The 20,167-nt window shown below is 42.1% G+C and overlaps 1 protein-coding gene across 3 annotated transcripts in view; it reads left to right on the top strand.

The window, feature by feature from the left end:
* LOC126248838 (tyrosine-protein phosphatase 99A-like) overlaps positions 1-20,167 on the top strand; it is a 482,348-nt gene that overhangs the window by 362,093 nt on the left and 100,088 nt on the right. For all 3 annotated transcript variants that reach the window (XM_049950255.1, XM_049950254.1, XM_049950256.1), the window contains one exon: positions 110-324. In XM_049950255.1, coding sequence (XP_049806212.1) covers positions 110-324 — 215 coding nt within the window. The remainder of the gene's footprint in view (positions 1-109; positions 325-20,167) is intronic.

Genomic DNA, 20,167 nt, shown 5'->3' with positions numbered 1-20,167 from the left:
GAAAAGGAGCATTTCCTTCTTACTTAAACCTCTGATTTTTTTTTAACAGGTCACAATGTATGTTTTTTCAGTGGAAAATAAAAGTTTATTGAATTGATGTTTATTTCAGATGATCACAGCAGAGTACAACTGCTTCCCGTACCAGGCCAGAAGAAATCGGTTGACTATGTAAATGCGAATTACATTGATGGATTTCATCAGTCCCGAGCATACATTGGCACCCAAGGCCCATTGCCTTCTACTTTTGATTGTTTTTGGCGTATGGTGTGGGAACAGAGAGTTGTAATTATTGTGATGATCACCAATCTTGTGGAGAGAGGACGGGTAAGTTTTATAATTGATTTCATTAGTGGTAGTAGAAGTAGTTATTGTATTGAATTAATTACTTGATTTTAGATCTTTGCTACCTTATTTCTCGTAGTCTTTATTGTAAAATATTGTAGGTTTGAACAGTTATAGTATTTTTCTATGATAATGCTACAAACTGAGAAAAAATGGAAGAGGGAGGAAGCATAAATTTGAAATGCAAAATGATGATCCATAAACACACAAATATTTGTTCTGCTAACACTCTGTAGAGAAGTCACAGTGTTACAATTGTGATGAACAGTTAAGTCAAATCTTGAGTGAAAATGTGATTAAGTTTATGTTGGTGATCACGTAATCATCCTCTCTCCTATTAGCTTCCCTTTAAGTGCAATGATGTTTGCACGATTGTTTTAAGATAGCACTCAAACATTTCACTGAATGACTGTTATAGCTTATCGTTTCAGTGTGATGGAGTCACAGAAAATAACTGTGCAGTTCTTGTAGAGCTCATTTGCCAAGTTAATTATTTTCTATGTGTCATCATTTGTAAAATATTTTTTTCTGGGTCATCTTTAGAAAAAGAAGCAAGCACCAATGTAAGAATCGTTGTTGTATACACACAGCTAGAATGGGAAGAAGACGTTGTATCTTGGAGAACCTGTGATGACGCCTTACTTGAACAGAGTATTTGTTAATCATCATAATACAAATTTTCACTGCTTTTTTGATATCAATGTTTTTAGCAAACTGAAATCAGTAGTCTGCAAGATCACTTTCCAAATTTTTCTCATTACTGATTTCAAATTTTTTTAAACCCATAATCGGTACAAAATAAATAATGTGATGGTGGCAGTTAATAAGTACCTACTAGAATAACGCCAATGGTGATTTCTCTAACAAAGCTAATTTAAATTCTTCTATGCCTCCATGAAATCTGGAGGCTACTATTTTGAATAAGGGCTGCAAGTTTAGTCTTTGTAACTCAAATGTAATTAAATGATTAAATTTACAAACATATTAAATAAAGTTTTTGACTGATACATCTGTAGACCACAGTTCCTTATCAGGAATTAACTCATCTTATATTCCCATTTACTCACTAAAGTTTAATATATTACAAAAATACCTTTCATGCACAGCATTATTTTGTAGATTCATGAACAGTTAATGCTGCATAAGTTGAGTATCACAGTGCACCAGAATGTAAAATTGCTATGTGCTTAACCATGAGTAGATTTTTACACTTGGTTTTGAAGAAAAAGTAAAGTGTAGAATGTGATAAACATAACTTCAAGAACTCTATACTATGCTTCACCTTTTACATTACGCTTTTAATGTAAAAAAGACCAGACTGAACAGTGTAACAGTTTTCTGTATTCCATGTTTCACAATATTATAATCAGTGGGAACAATGATAATATACTATTTCTTTTACTGCTAAGTTCATATCTTTTTCCAGAGTCCCATGTAGCTTACTTTCTCTCTTACACATGCATCATCTATGTTATTTAAGCTAGAGAAAGTAGTGAACCACACTATATTAATCATAGATTGTATTGCTTTCATTGTTTCCTTGCATTCAGGATTAATAATCACCAATGGACAACTAGTGTTTACAGTTAGGGCTCCCAGTTTACTGAATTTGCTTCTTCAGTGTATCATCAAAAGATTAAACAGTTGATTTAGAATGAGAATGATTTAGATTATACTCTCAGATAAAGTTCTCTGGACAGTGAATTGTCTTTATGGAACCCCCCCCCCCCACTCCCCCCACCCCCACCTCCAAGCGGTAATAATATTTTATCTTGCTTTCTTTCTAATTTTTATAAATAACTTTATAAAGTTTGAATTATTTAGGAATAAAGGAGGTTACTCATGTAAAGGCAGAAGTGCTACGTGGTCAACAGATACACACATAAAAGGTACAGACCTCTACTTTGCTAGCTTTCGGAATGAAATTCCTTTCTCAAGCTGTAGGAGAAACATGCGTGTGGACACACACACACACACACACACACACACACACACACACACACACACACACACACACACACACACACACACCTGTCTCCCTACATTTTGCTTATTCGACTGCCAACTCTTTCCTGGCCCACAGTGAGTGTGCTAGAGTGAGGTGAGTGTGCAGTGTGTGGTGGGGTGAGGGATGGAGAGGCAGGAGGCAGAGAGGGGGTTGGGGGGGGGAGCATCACTAGGGCATGAGATGGCAGGTTGGTTGGTTGGTTGTTTTGGGGAAGGAGACCAGACAGCGTGGTCATCGGTCTCATCGGATTAGGGAAGGATGGGGAAGGAAGTCGGCCGTGTCCTTTCAGAGGAACCATCCCGGCATTTGCCTGGAGTGATTTAGGGAAATCACGGAAAACCTAAATCAGGATGGCCGGATGCAGGATTGAACCGTCGTCCTCCCAAATGCGAGTCCAGTGTCTAACCACTGTGCCACCTTGCTCGGTGAGATGGCATCACACAACTAGTTGACAGTAAGGATCCAGATGGCATGGATTGTGAAGCAGCCACTGAAATCTCGCATGTTGTGCTCTGCTGCATGTCGTGCCACTGGGTGGTCCACCTTGTTTTTGGCAACCGTTTGACAGTAGCTATTGATTCTGCTTGATAGCTGGTTGGTTGTCATACCAATGTAAAACACAGTGCAGTGGTTGCAGCAGAACTGGTACATAACATGGCTGCTTTCACAGGTGGCTTGACCTCTGATGGGGTAGGATAAGCCTGTGACCGGGCCGGAGTAGGAGGTGCTGGGTGGGTGGATAGGGCAGGTCTTCCATGACGGAATGATCCCTGTGGCAGGGGATTGAGGGTGGGAGTGGCATAGGCATGGACTAGGATGTTATGGAGGTGGGTGGGCAACAGAACACCACTTTGACAGGGGATGGAAGTATCTTGGGTGATGTCCCTCATTTCAGGGCTTGATGATAGATAATCAAAGCCCTGTTGAAGGATATGGTTCAGTAATTCCAGTCCCTGGTGGTACTGGGTGCTAAGGGCAGTGCTTCTTTGTGTTTGGTTCTTGGTATGGATGTGAGATTCAGGTGTGTGTGGAGATATGGCATGGGAGATCTGTTTGTGTATTAAGTCTGGAGGGTACTGTGTGTCTGCAAAGGCCTTTGTGAGGCTTTCAGCATATTTGGTGAGCAGAGTTCTCTTCGCTCTAGATGTGTCTGTCATGGGAGGCCAGGCTGTAAAGGAGGGAGATTTTGGTGTGGAAGTGGTGTCAGCTGTCAAAGTGCAGCTGGGGGGTGGGTGGGTGGGTTACTCCTACAGCTTCAGGAAGGAATTCCATTCTGTAAGCTAGCAAAGTAAAATTCTGTATTTTCCCCATGCTCACAACTTTACTTTCACCAGTACCTTGTCTTCTACCTTTCTACCTTTATGAGGCGTGCTTGGGTAGCTCAGTTGGTAGAGCACTTGCCCGCAAAAGCAAAGGTCCCGAGTTCGAGTCTCGGTATGGCACACAGCTTTAATCTGCCAGGAAGTTTCATATCAGCACACAGTCCACTACAGAGTGAAAGTTTTTTTCTGGAAACTTGGAAACAGCTTAATCTGGAATATGGTTTTTCAGTTTGATGTTATCTATTTTAATTTATGAACAGTAACAGTTTTAGTGGATGTGTTTGTTCATGAAGCAGTGTTTCAGTGTGCATAACCTCAGTGAATAGTGCTATAGGAAGATGTTCTTTATTATACTGGATAAGACCACTACAGAGGCTTATAAAATGTGAAAATGGGATTATATTGTCCTTCTCTTAAATTGTGAAAGAAGTTTTTGATTGTGTTCGTATTTCGAAAGTGGGCATAAGTATTTGGAAGATGGCTCATAGCATGGAAAACATTCAGTGTTGGTTATTTCTTAGTTGCTTTACTCTTTCAGTATCCTAATTTTGTTGACTACCTCTTGCTTCTCATTCTTTAACCTGTAATTGATACAGAAAATGTGACAGAAACCAAAAAAAGAAAAGGCTCAACACAACAGTAAGCCTGGCTTTATAATGAGTGAGGCTGTTGTGTGGACACTTTAATGGCAGTTGGTTGTGAGTATTTGCAAATGACTCAGACTGCAGACCACCATGTGGAGAGGAATGGTGTTACCAGCCTCCACCCATGTTTTGTGCTTCTGTGAGGGTGACAGTAACTGCCAAAACATTTTGTATAACCAAAACTAAACCTGTTGCATTAATCAACATATCCAATGAAGATACCTATTGCAACTACTTGTTTATCAGTCATGAGAAACAGTATGAAAATATAGGCAAACTGAACCAAAAGTTATGATACAAGGCCAAGTGTGGATATTTGTCACATAATTTAATTAGTTATAGACAACATTTAATGTATACAGATGTTTCATTAAAAGTTTGACCACTTCTTTTAATCATTTCACATCCAATCTAAGCCGTGCCTTTATGTGGTAGTTTGTTCTTGTTCATGTCCATATGAAAGGAAACTTCATATTCTGCCTTCTCTTAAAAGATGAGTCATCACTAGAATCATTTGTGTGCAGACATATTACAAAAATGGATGTACATAAGTATGTATGTATGTTCCACATCTCCTCCTAAACTATTTGACTGACTTCAACCAAACTTGGTACACATATCACTTACTGTTTGGAAAGAATTTCTGTTTGATATGAACCACCTCTCTATCAAAGGGGTGGGGGTGAAAAACAGTTAGCCCATGACGCGCGAATATCCGTATTTCATTCACACAGTATTTGAAGATGAGAGCATTTAGTGACCTGTAACAAACTTTACATATAATTTCAAACTTTTATGAAACTTTTTCTTGCTGACAACCCCCACAAAATGATGGAAGGAAGAAATTTTCTATCACTTACTGCATTCATGTAGTAATATGTAGCATATGTTAAATTATTATTTCTTTACTACTGATTGTATTCATGACACAGTTTGCAGAGAGTATTCACACATACCACTGAATGTACCATCAAAATTATATCATTGTATAACATATTGAAATTACCTGATCACATATAACAGGTGTAGGTGAAACAAAGTTAGTTGTTGGATGTTTTTACCAGCCACCCACTTCCACTGTGACAGTTCTAGAATCATTCAAATAAAGTCTATTGTCAGTAGTGTTAAAGTACCCAGATGATGCAGTTCTAGTTGAAGGTAACTTCAACCTACCGAGTTTAGACTGCAGTGTCATGCAAAATACTTTTGAACACATTTTCTGAAAACTGTCTTGAGCAACTAGCTCGGCAGCCGACATACAATGGAAATATCTTAGACCTGGTAGCTACAAATAGGCTGGATCTTATTCACAGTGTCAGTACATTTGAATATAATAAACTTTATTGAGACTGAGTAGCTTATGTCCACAGGTCAGCATGGCTTTAGAAAGCATCACTCATGTGAAACTCGTGTTGCCCTTTTCTCACACCATATATTGTGAACTATGGATAAAGGACAACAGGCAGATTCCACATTTTTAGATTTTCAGAAAGCATTTGACACTGTGACTCATTGCTGGCCTCCCCTGCAGGTCTGGGGTTAGACTAGGCCCGAGGTATTCCGGCAGATGACACGCCATGAAACGTAGTACATCATCTCTTGCTGGTGGTCAAACACCAGCAGTTTCTAAGCGGTCAAAGAAATAAGATCCCAAATCCCCCCCTCCCCCTTCGTCGCACCAATGGGAGGAACAGGAACACCAGGCTTAAGGCAGTTAGGTAGTCAGGAAGCAGTAGCCAACCGAGATGGACGCAGCAGCAGGAAAGTAACTGCTTTTGTGACATTTACGAGTTCCTAACCAGGAGCAAATTTTATATCATCTGTGTTCCTTAATAGTTTAGTTTCTTGAGTTTCTGCATGTAAATTTAATATCTTTAGCCACAGTTCTCGCGTTTTCGTTTGTGTCGGAAAGTAAACCGATTTTGTGACATATTAAAAGTTCCTAATCAGGGGCGAATTATTTAGTTTCACCCGAGTGCTTCGGTAGTTAGGTTTTTTAATCTCTATGTATTATTACACACAGTTCCTGTGTTTTCGTCAGGGTTTACAGTAGAGTTGCACAGCACATGCCGATGGTCCATTTATCTGCATAGGTTAGTTTTCCACGGTCTTTAGTATGGACAGGAACTGCGATTGCAAGCCGAGTTTGTTATAACGTCAAGTTTAACAAATATATTTCAGAATGACACAACACATATAAGTCACAGAGTAAGTTGACAAGCAAGACATGTGTACACGTTAGCATTCGAATGAGCACTGAGTTGCAGTCTAGCGGCCGCTGCTCGGCTGGCTGCTTAGCTGGCGCAGCTGCTGCATGGCTGGCAGACAGCGCCGCACGTAGAGGGCGCGCGTAATTGCGCGGCAGCGCTTTGAATGATCGGCGAATCACAACACTTTTCCCCCCTTTGAAATTGTTGCTCTGGTCTTGATGTAGGTGTCCTGGAGATGGCTAACGTCCATAGGCGTTGTTTGACTCGCCATAAAGTCTCGAGGAGGAGGCTTCCCGTACAGACGGAAGTGTCTCCGTTGATAACGGGTTGAGATGACAGGAGATGTAGGGGTCGAATCTGCTGGGGCCCCCTGCACCAATCTGCCCGTTGCGGCAAGTCCAGTTGATATGACAGGAGACATGGGCGATGTGTCGGCGTCCGTTGGAGGAGGAGGCGAGTAGATTTGCTCTGACAGGGGATGGTCATCCGGTTCCTGCATGGGCACGTCTCCTGGCGGCATCCGTTCTTGTGCTGGCATCGCGATGACGGTGAGAGGGCTGCGTTGTGAGTATTGAGAGATTCCAAGATCCCGAGTGTCAGGTAGGTCCAAAAGTGGTGTACCGGCATTTGGAACAGGCGTTACTGGCACACGAGGCTGAAGCTGGTCCGAAAGATGCACTGCAACACCCGTGTCCATCTGGATTTCATACAGGCGTCTGCCACGGTGTCTTAAGATGCGGCACGGGCTCCATTTTGGCTGCCTGCCATATCCCCGTACCCAGACGAGGTCGTCGGTGGTGAACCAGCCAAGGGAAGGCACCCGCGGCCGTGAGGTGGGAGGCCGCAGAAGATGAAGTAGCATGCGGGGCTGTTGGCCATGTAAGAGCTCAGCCGGGCTGTGGTTGCCTATGGGGGTGAAACGGTAAGACGCCAGAAACTGGAGAAGCGCATCATCAGCAGCAGAAGAAGTCAGAAGTTTCCGCATCTGAGCCTTAAATGTGCAGACCAGTCGTTCAGCCTCACCGTTGGATTGTGGATGGAACGGCGGGGCCGTGACATGCACAACGCCGTGACGAGCACAAAAATCCGCAAATTCGGAAGAGGCAAATTGCTGACCATTATCAGTAACAAGAGTAGAGGGGAGGCCTTCCAAAGAAGAAATGCGGGCGAGAGCACTGGTGGTTGCCGCAGTGGTAGGCGACGTGCAACGGACAATGAAAGGAAAGTTAGAGTAGGCGTCAATTACGAGGAGCCAATAAGTACCTAAAAAGGGTCCTGCAAAGTCAGCATGAATGCGCTCCCAGGGCTTCTCAGGCGAAGGCCATAGTGACAAAGATGACTTCGGGGCAGCGGCCTGTGACTCACAAGGGCCGCAGGCAGCGACCATGTGTGCTATTTCAGAGTCGATGCCAGGCCAGTACACATGATGGTGCGCCAGAGATTTTGTGCGAGACACACCCCAGTGCCCTTGGTGAAGGAGGCGCAAGACCGAAGCATGCAAAGATGCAGGTACCACGACACGCGGCGAAGCGTTGTCAGTGGAGAGGAGGATAACACCATCCCTAGCCGTGAGGCGGTAGCGCAAAGCGTAGTAGTTCCGCAACGGATCAGAAGTCTTAGCGGACGGGCGATCTGGCCAACCCTTCTGAATACAGCGTAAAACCCGGGAGAGGGTAGGGTCAGAACTCGTAGCAGCCGCCAGCCTGTCCCCAGTGATGGGGGAACCCGTCCACAACCCGCTGCTCGGCAACATCCAGGTGGAAACACAAAAGTTCGTCCCTATCGAATGCCTGATCAGGACCCATGGGAAGGCGAGACAGAGCATTAGCATTTGCATGTTGAGCCATTGGCCGGAAATGAATCTCATAATTGAAATGAGACAAGTAAAGAGCCCAACGCTGGAGGCGGTGTGCAGCCTTGTCGGGAAGTGACGTTGATGGATGAAACAAGGAAACAAGTGGTTTGTGATCCGTAACAAGATGAAATTTTGAGCCATAGAGAAAAACACCAAACTTATGAAGAGCATAAATAATGGCCAAAGCTTCTTTTTCAATTTGAGAATACTTTTGTTAGGCATCCGTGACCGTTTTGGAGGCAAAGCAATGGGTTGTTCCGAACCGTCAGAAAAACGGTGCGCAAGGACTGCACCGACTCCGTATTGAGAGGCGTCTGTGGCAAGAACAAGATGTTGGCCAGGTCAATAAGTAGCTAGGCACAGGGCCTATTTCAGCATAGTCTTCAATTTGTGGAAAGCTGCATCGCATGATGCGGACCAGTGAAAAGGCACGTTTTTATGCAACAGGCGATGCAACGGCTGAGCCACCGAAGCCGCAGACAGTAAAAACTTGTGATAGTATGCTATTTTCCCCAAGAAGGCCTGCAGTTCCTTAACAGATGTAGGAGGTACAGCCAACGACGAGAAACGCCCTGCATTTGATGCCGCGACGAAATCACGAATCGCTGCTGTTAGAAGCATTTGCTGTTCAAGGAGATTTTGCAATAGTTGCTCGACAGTAGCCATGGAACCCTGTGGGTCAACGGTGAAAAGGAAAAATCCACTACCTCATCGCCAATTGTTATAACGTCCAGTTTAACAAATATATTTCAGAACGACACAACACATATAAGTCACAGAGTAAGTTGACAAGCAAGACATGTGTATACGTTAGCACTCGAATGAGCACTGAGTCCCAGTCTAGCAGCCCCTGCTCGGCTGGCTGCTTAGGTGGCGCAGCTGCTGCATGGCTGGCAGACTGCGCTGCATGTAGAGCATGTGCGTAATTGCGTGGTGGCGCTTTGAATGATCGGCGAGTCACAACAGAGTTGGTGACACTTCACTCTCAGCTTCAGGCTGTGATGGCTTCGGTTACACGGCTTGAGGCTGCAGTGGGTGGGCACCACTGTTGTGGGCCGGCCGTGGGGATCCAGTGGACATCCAGCATGTCCGAGTCCTCCAATTGGTCCTCACCAGTGGCCAACCCAGTTACTGCTCACACTGAGGTTGACCCCTCACCTGTGGTTGAGTGGCAGGTTGCCCCGAGGTGAAGCAGGTGGCGAAGGACTTCCCACGTGGCTGCACATAAGACCTCCCCAGTTTGTCTGACAAACAGGTTCTAGGTGCTGTCTGTGGCTGACACTGTCACTGAGCCAGATGCTGTTGCCTGTCCTGTTTCAGAGGAAACCACTCAGCCTGCAAGATCTGGGCAATCACAGAGGGTGGGATTATTGGTAGTTGAGAGCTCCAATGTTATAGCTTATTGACTTGACTGACAAGAAGGGAAAGAAAACCAATGTGCACTCCGTGTGCGTACCAGGTGTAGTGATTCCAGATGTGGAAAGGGTCCTCCTGGATGCCATGAAGAGCACAGGGTGCAGCCAACTGCAGGTGGTTATACGTCGGTACCAATGATGTGTGTCACTTTGGATCAGAAGAGCTTCTCTCTGGTTTCGAGCGGCTAACAGTAGAGGTGAAGGCAGGCAGTCTCACTTGCAACATGAAAGTAGAGCTGACCATTTGCAGCATAGTTGACAGGACCGATTGCGGACCTCTGGTACAGAGCCGACATCAATGGCGTGTTATCTACCTACGCAAATGCGATTGCCGAGCACTTTGCTGAGCACTGTACTCGAGCCTCTGCATTGGAGAACTACCCCCCCCCCCCCCCCCCAGCCTTTCGCACCCTCAAACGGTGGTTGGAAAGGAAAGTCCTCTCATTCACTACATGCCACAGTGAACCCTATAATGCCCCCTTTAGAGTGTGTGGGCTCCTCAGTGCCCTTGCACATTGCCCTGGCACATCTCCTGGGCCAGATCGGACCCACAGTCAGCTGATTAAACATGTCTCATCTGACTACAAGTGACATCTTCTTGTCATCTTCAACCAGATCTGGTGCGATGGCATCTTACCATCACAATGGCAAGAGAGCACCATCATTCTGTAGCTCAAACCCGGTCAGAACCCACTTCATGTGGATAGCTACCGGCCCATCAGCCTCACCAACTTTCTTTGTAAGCTGTTGGTACATATGGTGTGTCGGCAATTGGGTTGGGTCCTGGAGTCACATGGCCTACTGCCTCCATGTTATGGTGGCGTCTGTCAGGATCACTCTACCACTGATAATCTTGTGTCCTTCAAGTCTGCCATCCAAACAGCCTTTTCCTGGTGCCAACATCTGGTTGCTTACGTAAAGCATACAACACGACCTGGTGACATCATATCCTTGCCACATTGTATGAGTGGGGTTTCTGGGGCCTGCTCCTGATTTTTATCCAAAACTTCCTGTCGCTCCGTATTTTCTGTGTCCAAGTCAGTGCTTCCCATAGTTTCCCCTGTATTCAGAAGAATGGTGTTCGGCAGGGCTCCATATTGAGTGTCTGTCTATTTTTTGTGGCTATTAATGGTCTAGCAGAAGTTGTAGTGCCGTCAGTCTCACATTATCTGTGTGCGGATGACTTCTGCATTTCATACTGCTCCTCCAGTACTGGTGTTGCTGAGCAGTGCCTACTATGAGCCATTCACAAGGTGCAGTCATGGGCTCTAGCCCACTGCGTCCAGTTTTCAGCCATGAAGTCATGTCATCCATTTCTGTTGGCATTGCACCATTAATCCAGAAGCAGAACTTTACCTTAATAATGATCCACTCACTGTAGTGGAGACATATCAATTCTTAGGACTGGGTTTCAATGCCTGATTGACTTGGCTACCTCACCTTCATCAGCTTAAGCGGAATTGCTGGCAGCACCTCATTGCCCTCAGCTGCCTGAGCAACACCAGCTGGGGTGCAGATTTCTCTACACTGCTGCAGCTTTACAGAGCCCTTGTTCAATCCCACCTTGACTATGAGAGTGTGGTTTATGGTTTGGCGATGCCCACAGCGTTGCGTTTACTCGACCCAGTGCACCACTGTTGGGAGCTTTTAGAACGAGTCGGGTGACTAATGTCCTGGTGGAGGCCGGAGTCCCTCCATTGAAGGTTAGGCAGCACGTCTGCTCGCCAATTACGTTGCACACGTTTGTAGTTCTCCTGTGCATCCGAATTACTGTCTCCTTTTCCCAATCATGGTAGTTCATCGCCCGCATTGGCGGCCCAGGTCAGGGCTTACGATTGCAGTTCACATCCCGTCCCTTCTGTCTGAAATGGAGTTCTTCCCATTACCACCTCTCTCTGAGGTCCATTCACGTACACCTCAATGGTGTACACCTAGGCCGCAGATTCTTCTGGACCTTTCGTATGGCCCTAAGGACTCCGTTAACCCTGTGGCTCTCTGCTATTACTTCCTCTTGATTCTCGACATGTACTGGGGCCATGAAGTGGTTTTCACCGAAGACGGCTCAATGGCTGATGGTCACATAGGCTTTGCTTATGTTCATGGAGGACATATTGAACAGTACTCCTTGCCAGATGGCTGCAGACTTCTCACTGCAGAGCTGGCGGCCATATCATGTGCTCTTGAGAACATCTGCTCATGCCCTGGCAAGTCATTTCTCCTTTGTACTGACACCTTGAGCAGCCTACAAGCTATTGACCAGTGCTACCCTTGCCATCCTTTGGTAGCATCCATTCAGGAGTCCACCTATGCCCTGGAATGGTCCTGTCATTCAGTGGTGTTTATGTGGACCCCAGGACACGTCAAAATCCCAGGCAATGAACTTGCCGACAGGCTGGCCAAACAGGCTACGCGGAAATCGCTTCTGGAGATGGGCATCTCCAAAACTGACCTGCATTCTGTCTTATGCTGCAGGGTTTTATGGCTTTTGGAGACGGAATGGCATAACAGTACGCACAACAAACTGTGTGTCGTTAAGGAGACTACGAATGTGTGAATATCTTCCATGTGGTCCTCTCACAGGGAATCAGTTGACCTCTGCCGGCTCTGCATTGGCCATACACATGGTTACCTCCACCATCGAGAAGACCAACCTCAGTGTCACTGTGGCTCCCAAATGACAGTCGTCCACCTCTTGCTGGACTGCCCACTTTTAGCCATTCTGCGGACTTTTAACTTTCCCAGCACCCTACCTTTGGTGTTGGGCGAAAATGGCTCAACAGCAGCTTTAGTTTTATGTTTTACAAGTGAGGGTGGGTTTATCATTTGATCTAAGTTTTAGCATGTGTCCTTTGTTCCTCTGTGTCTTCCAACCTAGAGCTTTTAGGATGGAGGTTTTAATGTGTTGCAGAGTGGCTGGCTTCTCCTTTTTAATCTCATTGTCAGCCAGCCATGGTAATATGCCCTCTTGTTTTGATCTCTTCTACATGTTTCTTGCATCTCTCTGTGGTTTTCTTGTCCGATTTTGTCCATTTTAGAGTTTGTTGCCCTTCTGTCATTCTTGTAGTTTTCTCCTTTCTTCAGCTGTGTTTTGTATGTCTTGATTATTTTACTCCCACTCTTGAGGAATTTTAATTGGAATGAGGGATCGATGACCTAGCAGTTTGGTCCCTCCTCTTTTAAACCAACCAACCAACCATTGCTGACTGTTAATGAAGGCACGAGCATGTGGAGTAACTTCACAGATATCTGAGTGGCTCGAAGACTTCTTAAGTAATAGAACCCAGTATGTTGTCCTCAACAGCAAATGTTCATCAGAGAGTGCTCCAGGGAATTGTGATAGGACCACTGTTACTCTCTATATACATAAATGATTTGGGAGACAGATTGGGCAGCAATCTGCAGTTGTTTGCTGATTATTCTGTGGTGTAATGTAAGGTGTCAAAGTGGAGTGATTGTAGGAAGACACAAGGTGACTTAGACAAAATTTCCAGTTGGTGTGATGAATGGCAGCAAGCTCTAAATGTAGGAAACTGTAAGTTGATGTGGATGGGTAGGAAGAACGCAGCTGTAATTTTCAGATACAGTATTGCTAGTCTCATGCTTGACACAGTCAAGTCATTTAAATATCTGGGCATAATATTGCAAAGTGATATGAAATGGAGTGAGCATGTGAGAACGGTGATGGGGAAGGCAAACGGTCAACTTTGGTTTATTGGGAGAGTTTTAGGAAATATTAGTTCACCTGTAAAGGAGACCACATATAGGATGCTGGTGCAACCTATTATTGAGTATTACTCAAATGTTTGGGATCCACATCAGGTCAGATTGAAGGAAGACATCAAAGCAATTCAGAACCCGACTGCTAGATTTGTTACCAGTAGGTTCGGCCAACACATAAGTGTTATGGAGGTGCTTCGGGAACTGAAATGGGGATGCATGGAGGGAAGGTAATGTTCTTTTTGAGAAACACTGTAGAGAAAATTTAGAGAACCACTATTAGCAGCTGAATGCCAAATGATTATACTACCGCCAACATACATTGCATGTAAGGACCACAAAGACAATCTACAAGAAATTTGGGCTCAATGGAGACATATAGGCAGTCATTTTTCCATTGACCTGTTTGCAAGTGGAACAGGAAAGGAAATAACTAGTGGTGGTATGGGGTACCTTCTGCCACAGACTGTATGGTGGCTTCTGGAGTATGTGTGTAGATGCAGAAATAGAGCATACTAAGTGCAAACAGTTCAGTGAGAAGGCTGTTCTCATGTGAACTGGCAGTAAACAAATGCCAACAACAATAGTTCAGGTATACATGTCAAAGTCACAAGGAGAAGATAATGGATAAAAAAAAGAGTGTGAGGCTACCAAATAGATAATTGACTATGTAAAAGGAGATGATAATGTAATAATCATAGGGGATTGGAACATCATAGTAGGGAAAGGAATAAGACTTATTGAATTCTGTAATAAATTTTAGCTGTTAATAGCAACTATGCTGTTCAAAAATCACAAGAAGAGGAGGTATACTTGGAAAAGGCCAGGAGATATGGAAGATTCCAGCTGAATTACATCATGGTCAGACAGAGATTCTGAAATCAGATATTGGGTTGTAAGTTGTACCCCAGAGCACATATAGACTCAGATCGCAATTTAGTAATGATGAAGAGTAGACTGATGTTTAAAGAGATTGGTTCATTAAAATCAGTCTGCAGAGAAGTGGAATACTCAAGTACTGAGGAATCGTGAGATGGGTTTGAAGTTCTCTGAGACTATAGATACCATGATATTCATTATCACAGTAGCCAGTTCAGTTGACGAGGCATGAACATCTCTAAAAAGGGCAGTTGTATAAGTTGGACAGACAAACATAGCTACAAGAAAGGAAACTGTAAAGAAACCTTGGGTAACAGAAAAAAATACTTCACCTGCTCAACAAAATACTAGAGAAATTCAGAAGTACACAAATATAAGTGACTTTGGAGTGAAATAAATAGTAACGGCATGGAAACTAAGGTGAAATGGCTATGGGAAAAATGTGAAGTAATTGAAAAAGAAATGGTCCTCAGAAGGAAGATTCAGTATATAGAAAAGTCAAAACAACATTTGGTGCAATGAAAAGCAAGGATGTTTACATCAAAGAGGCTAATGTGAATTCCTCTGTTACACGCAGAGGAGAGAGTGAATAGATGGAAAAGGTACACTGAAGGTCTCTATGAGAGGGAGGACTTGTCCAAACTGATTGAGGAAGAAATGGGAGTTGATATGGAAGCCATAGGGGGTCCAGTATTAGAGTCAGAATTTAATAAAGCTTTGGAAGACTTGTGATCACATAAGGCAAAAGCAGTAGATAACATTTCTTTGAAATTTCTGAAATCATTGGGGGAAGTGGCAAAAAAGTGACTATTCAAGTTTTTCTGTAGGCACTCTACCTCTGAAGACCTATCATTGGACTTGAAAAAAATATTACCCACAAAGTCCTGGATGTAGCAAGGGCAGATAAATGTGAGAGCTATTGTGCAGTTAGCTTAACAGCTCATACATCCAACCTGGTGATAGAAGAATTATAAAGAAAATTGAAGATCTCTTAGATGATGATCAATCAAATGGTTCAAATGGCTCCGAGCACTATGGGACTCAACTGCTGAGGTCATTAGTCCCCTAGAACTTAGAACTAGTTAAACCTAACTAACCTAAGGACATCACAAACATCCATGCCCGAGGCAGGATTCGAACCTGCGACCGTAGCGGTCTGGCGGTTCCAGACTGCAGCGCCTTTAACTGCACGGCCACTTCGGCCAGCTAGATGATGATCAGTTTGGTTTTCAGAAAGGCAAAGACACCAGAGAGGCAGTTCTGATATTCTAACTGATAATGGAACCAATACTTAAGAAAAATCAAGACTTGTCCGTAGGGTTTCTCCATGTGGAAAAAGTGTTCAACAGTGTTAAATGGTGTAAGATATTTGAAATTCAGACCAAAATAGTAGCAAGCTATAGGAAAAACCAGGTATAACACAATATAGACAATCATTATTTCTTTGAAAGCATCAGTTTATGTAAATATAATGATTATGTCAACTGGACATTTCAGTGATATTTTTATTTGACTTTACCATCAAATTTTTTAACACAGATTAAATGGTAACTTAGTTGAATATATGTTATTTCTGGGTCCACCTTTATACTTTACATACCACTGTACCAGTTTAGTCTGATTTAATTTAGTTTACATTTTTGCCTGTTTGGTGAATTGTATTCTCAACAACCCACTATGATGTGGAATGTGTCAATAGGTTTAGATATAAGATGCATTTTATCTGTGAAAACATGGCTATATACTGGACATTCACACTACAATCTTAAACTACAAGAAAATTGGTGAAATGTAGCCCAACTACATGTGCACTGTCTACTCAGAAATTCATCTGCAGATTTGAAAAAATTGTCGAGTAGAAATGATTTAAATTTGTTTTCCAAAGTTACATTATCTGCCAGCATCTTTAATTCACAAGTAAGGTGTTCAAAGATTTTTGTGGCTGCCTGCTTTGCTCCTTTCTGTGCACAAGTAAATTTAAATCATACATAGTGGAGCCTACTTTTGTTCTTGGTGTTATATTTATGAATGCTACTTTTATTATCAAACTGTGGAGTGTTAGCCACTTTGTCTCCTGTTTCATTTGCACATGAAACAAATGAAAAATGACTGTCTGTTTGCCTGTGTACACACCAATCTAATCTCTGTCATCTTACTATCATGGTTAACACACAAATATATAATGGAGGTAGCAGTACTGATTTACAGTCTATCTACATTATCCAGAGGGTACAATAAAACTTTATTATCATTCTTCCAATGATTTTCATTGAAGTTCTCTGAGTATATCTGTTCCACTTTAGTATATGCCATATTGACTTTGTACCGTCTTAGCTGTATGTGTCTCAATTCTGTGATAGTCCTCACTCTAGACTAATTTGCAGTACGAACTGGTGTTTGCTTTCCTTAACCAAGGGACCACACTTTCCCAGAATTCACTCATCAAATCTAAGTCTTCCATGCATCACACATATTACTGATTTCAAGTGCTCATTCAGCCTTGTATCAGTTTATAGCATAACCACTAAAGTATTTAGATGATGTGACAGGTTCTACAACCTTATTACTAATGTTGCACTATGGTACTACTGGGTTCTTTCTTTAGTTTGTGCATTATCTTGTATTTATTCAGATTTAGATGGTCAATGTTGTAACCCAAGAACACTGTAACCTTATTACATGATAAAGAATACACATGAGATACAAATTACATACAACAGACAACACACAAGTGGTCAGCAGAGCTATGTGCTCTGGCCTATATAGTCATTAGTCCTAACAGGGGGGGGACAGCCATAATGCTGCGCAGGCAGCTGCTGTCACACTGGCAGGCCGATTGGCCTCTAGTGGCTGAATCAAGCACAAACTTCATGTGCAGACTATGAAGTGGTGCACACACAAATTTGGTAGTTACAGCAGTCTGTTCTACATAACTAGTATCATTAACATACACCGTCTGAACCCAAAATGTAAGATTTTTTGTTATTGATGAAAATATTTCCTTTGTGTTGTGAGACTAAAAGTATTTATGTAAACAATGTCAGAGAATTTTCAGAGTTTATGTCTTTGCAGCAGTAAGACTTTTACAGATGAAATACATACTTAAAATGTACAAGAAGTGGGAAATTAAGAAGTGATGGAGAAATAAAAAGTAAAGGCCTTGCATAGTGAACCATTCTGATATTCATATGTTGTTGTTTAGGAAAACTGTAAAAATCTAACATGGGTAAATCAGGTTGAGGTACTTACTACCCTTCCCCTTCATTAAGGAGTGTTGTGATAAATTTGAATTCATGGTGTTCATTGTATAAAAAGTAAAATTGAACTCAAAATATCATTAAAATCACAGAAAGCAAAAAGGCAAATACAGAAAATTTTGTTGTGTTAAAATTTATTTTAATTGTGTGCTTTTTAATAAACATTGGTGATTATGATAGCAATAAACCATTGCTTTAGATCCTAATATTGACCACTGTTTGTTTCGTTTCTTCAATTTTTTTTTTGTCAGCCAATGCAAATAAATGTTATTTGATTTGATTTTTACTTATGAGTTTTTGAGTTAGCTATCATGAGAATGATGGGAACATTATAAGTTCACAAAGATTGAGGAGGATTAGATTTCAATAAGGAAAATACTAACTGAATCAAGTTTTCAAAAAATACTGTTTCTGTAGCAAATATTGTACCACACTCTGTTGTTTTTTGTAAATTTTCATTGATTATCTTCACTTCATAACATAAATGTAGTGCAATAAATAACATATACTTGTTTAAACAAGATACTGTGTCAAATGACTTTAGCACATGTAGTATGCATCGTTAGCATGTTAGGCAGCATTTTATAGTGCAATTAGAACTTTAGCAGTCTAAGGTTATACACAGAGACAAATAATGAGATGCCATTGGTAGTATTGGCATCTGCTGTGATTGAAACAATGATCAAAATATTCATGTTCAGAAACTGTGTAATATCAGTGCTACATAATGCTGTGACTATAATTAATGTATGTATGTATGTATTTGTGCATATGTATGTTTCTGGATCTTATGCCATTACAATGATTTTCTCTCTTAACATATTTACTTTCTCTTAGGGTACATATCTCTCATGTGCTGTAAGAACAAATGTTTGAAAATAGATCTGTAGTGATCCAAAATTCAAAGAGTTATCACACTTCTGCTTTTTGTGTTTGGTTTAAATTGTTTGTGGACTTTCGAAAACTTTTTTTCATTTAAAAGAAATCCTGAAACTGTGATCTGTTGAACAATAGCCTTTTGTGATTGTCATGTGATGTTTCACAAGTGTATGAATGATGAATTAAGAGTACTGAAATAGCAATACGACACTTTTTTTCCCTCAGTATTTCTCAGGACCTCATTTCTACACCACTTTAAAATTTGACAAGTTCAGGATTTATTACAATACAACTACACTGAAGTTTTTCTGCATTTTGTCCCATAAATAGCTGTACAAATTGTCACTGGCAGACTTCTGTTCACAAAAATTACAGCAATGCAAATTGTTGATGTCCTTTTCCAGCAAAGGGAACCAATAGTAGTATTCATAAATACCGGGTGCTCAAAAAGTCAGTATAAATTTGAAAACTTAATAAACCACGGAATAATGTAGATAGAGAGTTAAAAATTGACACACATACTTGCAATGATATGGGGTTTTATTAGAACCAAAAAAATTTGCTAGACGCGTGGAAGATCTTATGCGCGCGCCGTTTGGTAATGATTGTGTGCTCAGCCACCACTTTCGTCATGCTTGGCCTCCCAGGTCCCCAGACCTCAGTCCGTGCGATTATTGGCTTTGGGGTTACCTGAAGTTGCAAGTGTATCGTGATCGACCGACATCTCTAGGGATACTGAAAGACAACATCCGACGCCAATGCCTCACCATAACTCCGGACATGCTTTACAGTGCTGTTCACAACATTATTCCTCAACTACAGCTATTGTTGAGGAATGATGGTGGACATATTGAGCATTTCCTGTGAAGAACATCTTGTTTGCTTTGTCTTACTTTGTTAGGCTAATTATTGCTATTCTGATCAGATGAAGTGCCATCTTTGGACATTTTATGAACTTTTGTATTTTTTTGGTTCTAATAAAACCCCATGTCATTCCAAGCATGTGTGTCAATTTGTACCTCTCTATCTACATTATTCTGTGATTTATTCCGTTTTCAAATTTATACTGACTTTTTGATCACCCGGTACAACCACATCCTGCCTGGAAAAGGAAAAGGGTGGAACACTATCCCACTGAGCTAAATGTGTTATTTTGAGAATATGTTTCTGTATTTGCTTTTATTTTGCTGTAGTTTGACACATGCATGCTTCTATATATTGTATGAGTAAGAAATTGCACACACACACACACACACACACACTCTCTCTCTCTCTCTCTCTCTCTCTCTCTCTCTCTCTCTCTCTCTCTCTCTCTCTCTTTTCTAGTATACGGGATGGTGCAAAAAGAACACATGTTTTGATGTGAGTAATACATGGAAAGAGCTTGGTGATTCACTTCCTCCACCTGAGTTCTCACTGGTTTAATTTTGTACAACATGGGGGCAATCCCAGATTATAAAACCATACTGCATTAGTGTGAATCAGTTCACACTACTGGATCTTGTATGAAGAGGAAGTCAACTGACCAGTGTCATAGCGTTTGAACCCAAGAAAATATTGACAATTTGAGTATACTAGTTCCTGAGTGTTTTTGGTGTTCCACCAGGCAATATTTAAAAAGAGATGTAGCACTGACCAT

Source organism: Schistocerca nitens, chromosome 3 (assembly GCF_023898315.1).
Source record: "Schistocerca nitens isolate TAMUIC-IGC-003100 chromosome 3, iqSchNite1.1, whole genome shotgun sequence".
Lineage (NCBI taxonomy): Eukaryota > Metazoa > Arthropoda > Insecta > Orthoptera > Acrididae > Schistocerca > Schistocerca nitens.
Note: the sequence above shows the minus strand (reverse complement) of the source record. Positions and strands in the feature narration are given on the sequence as shown.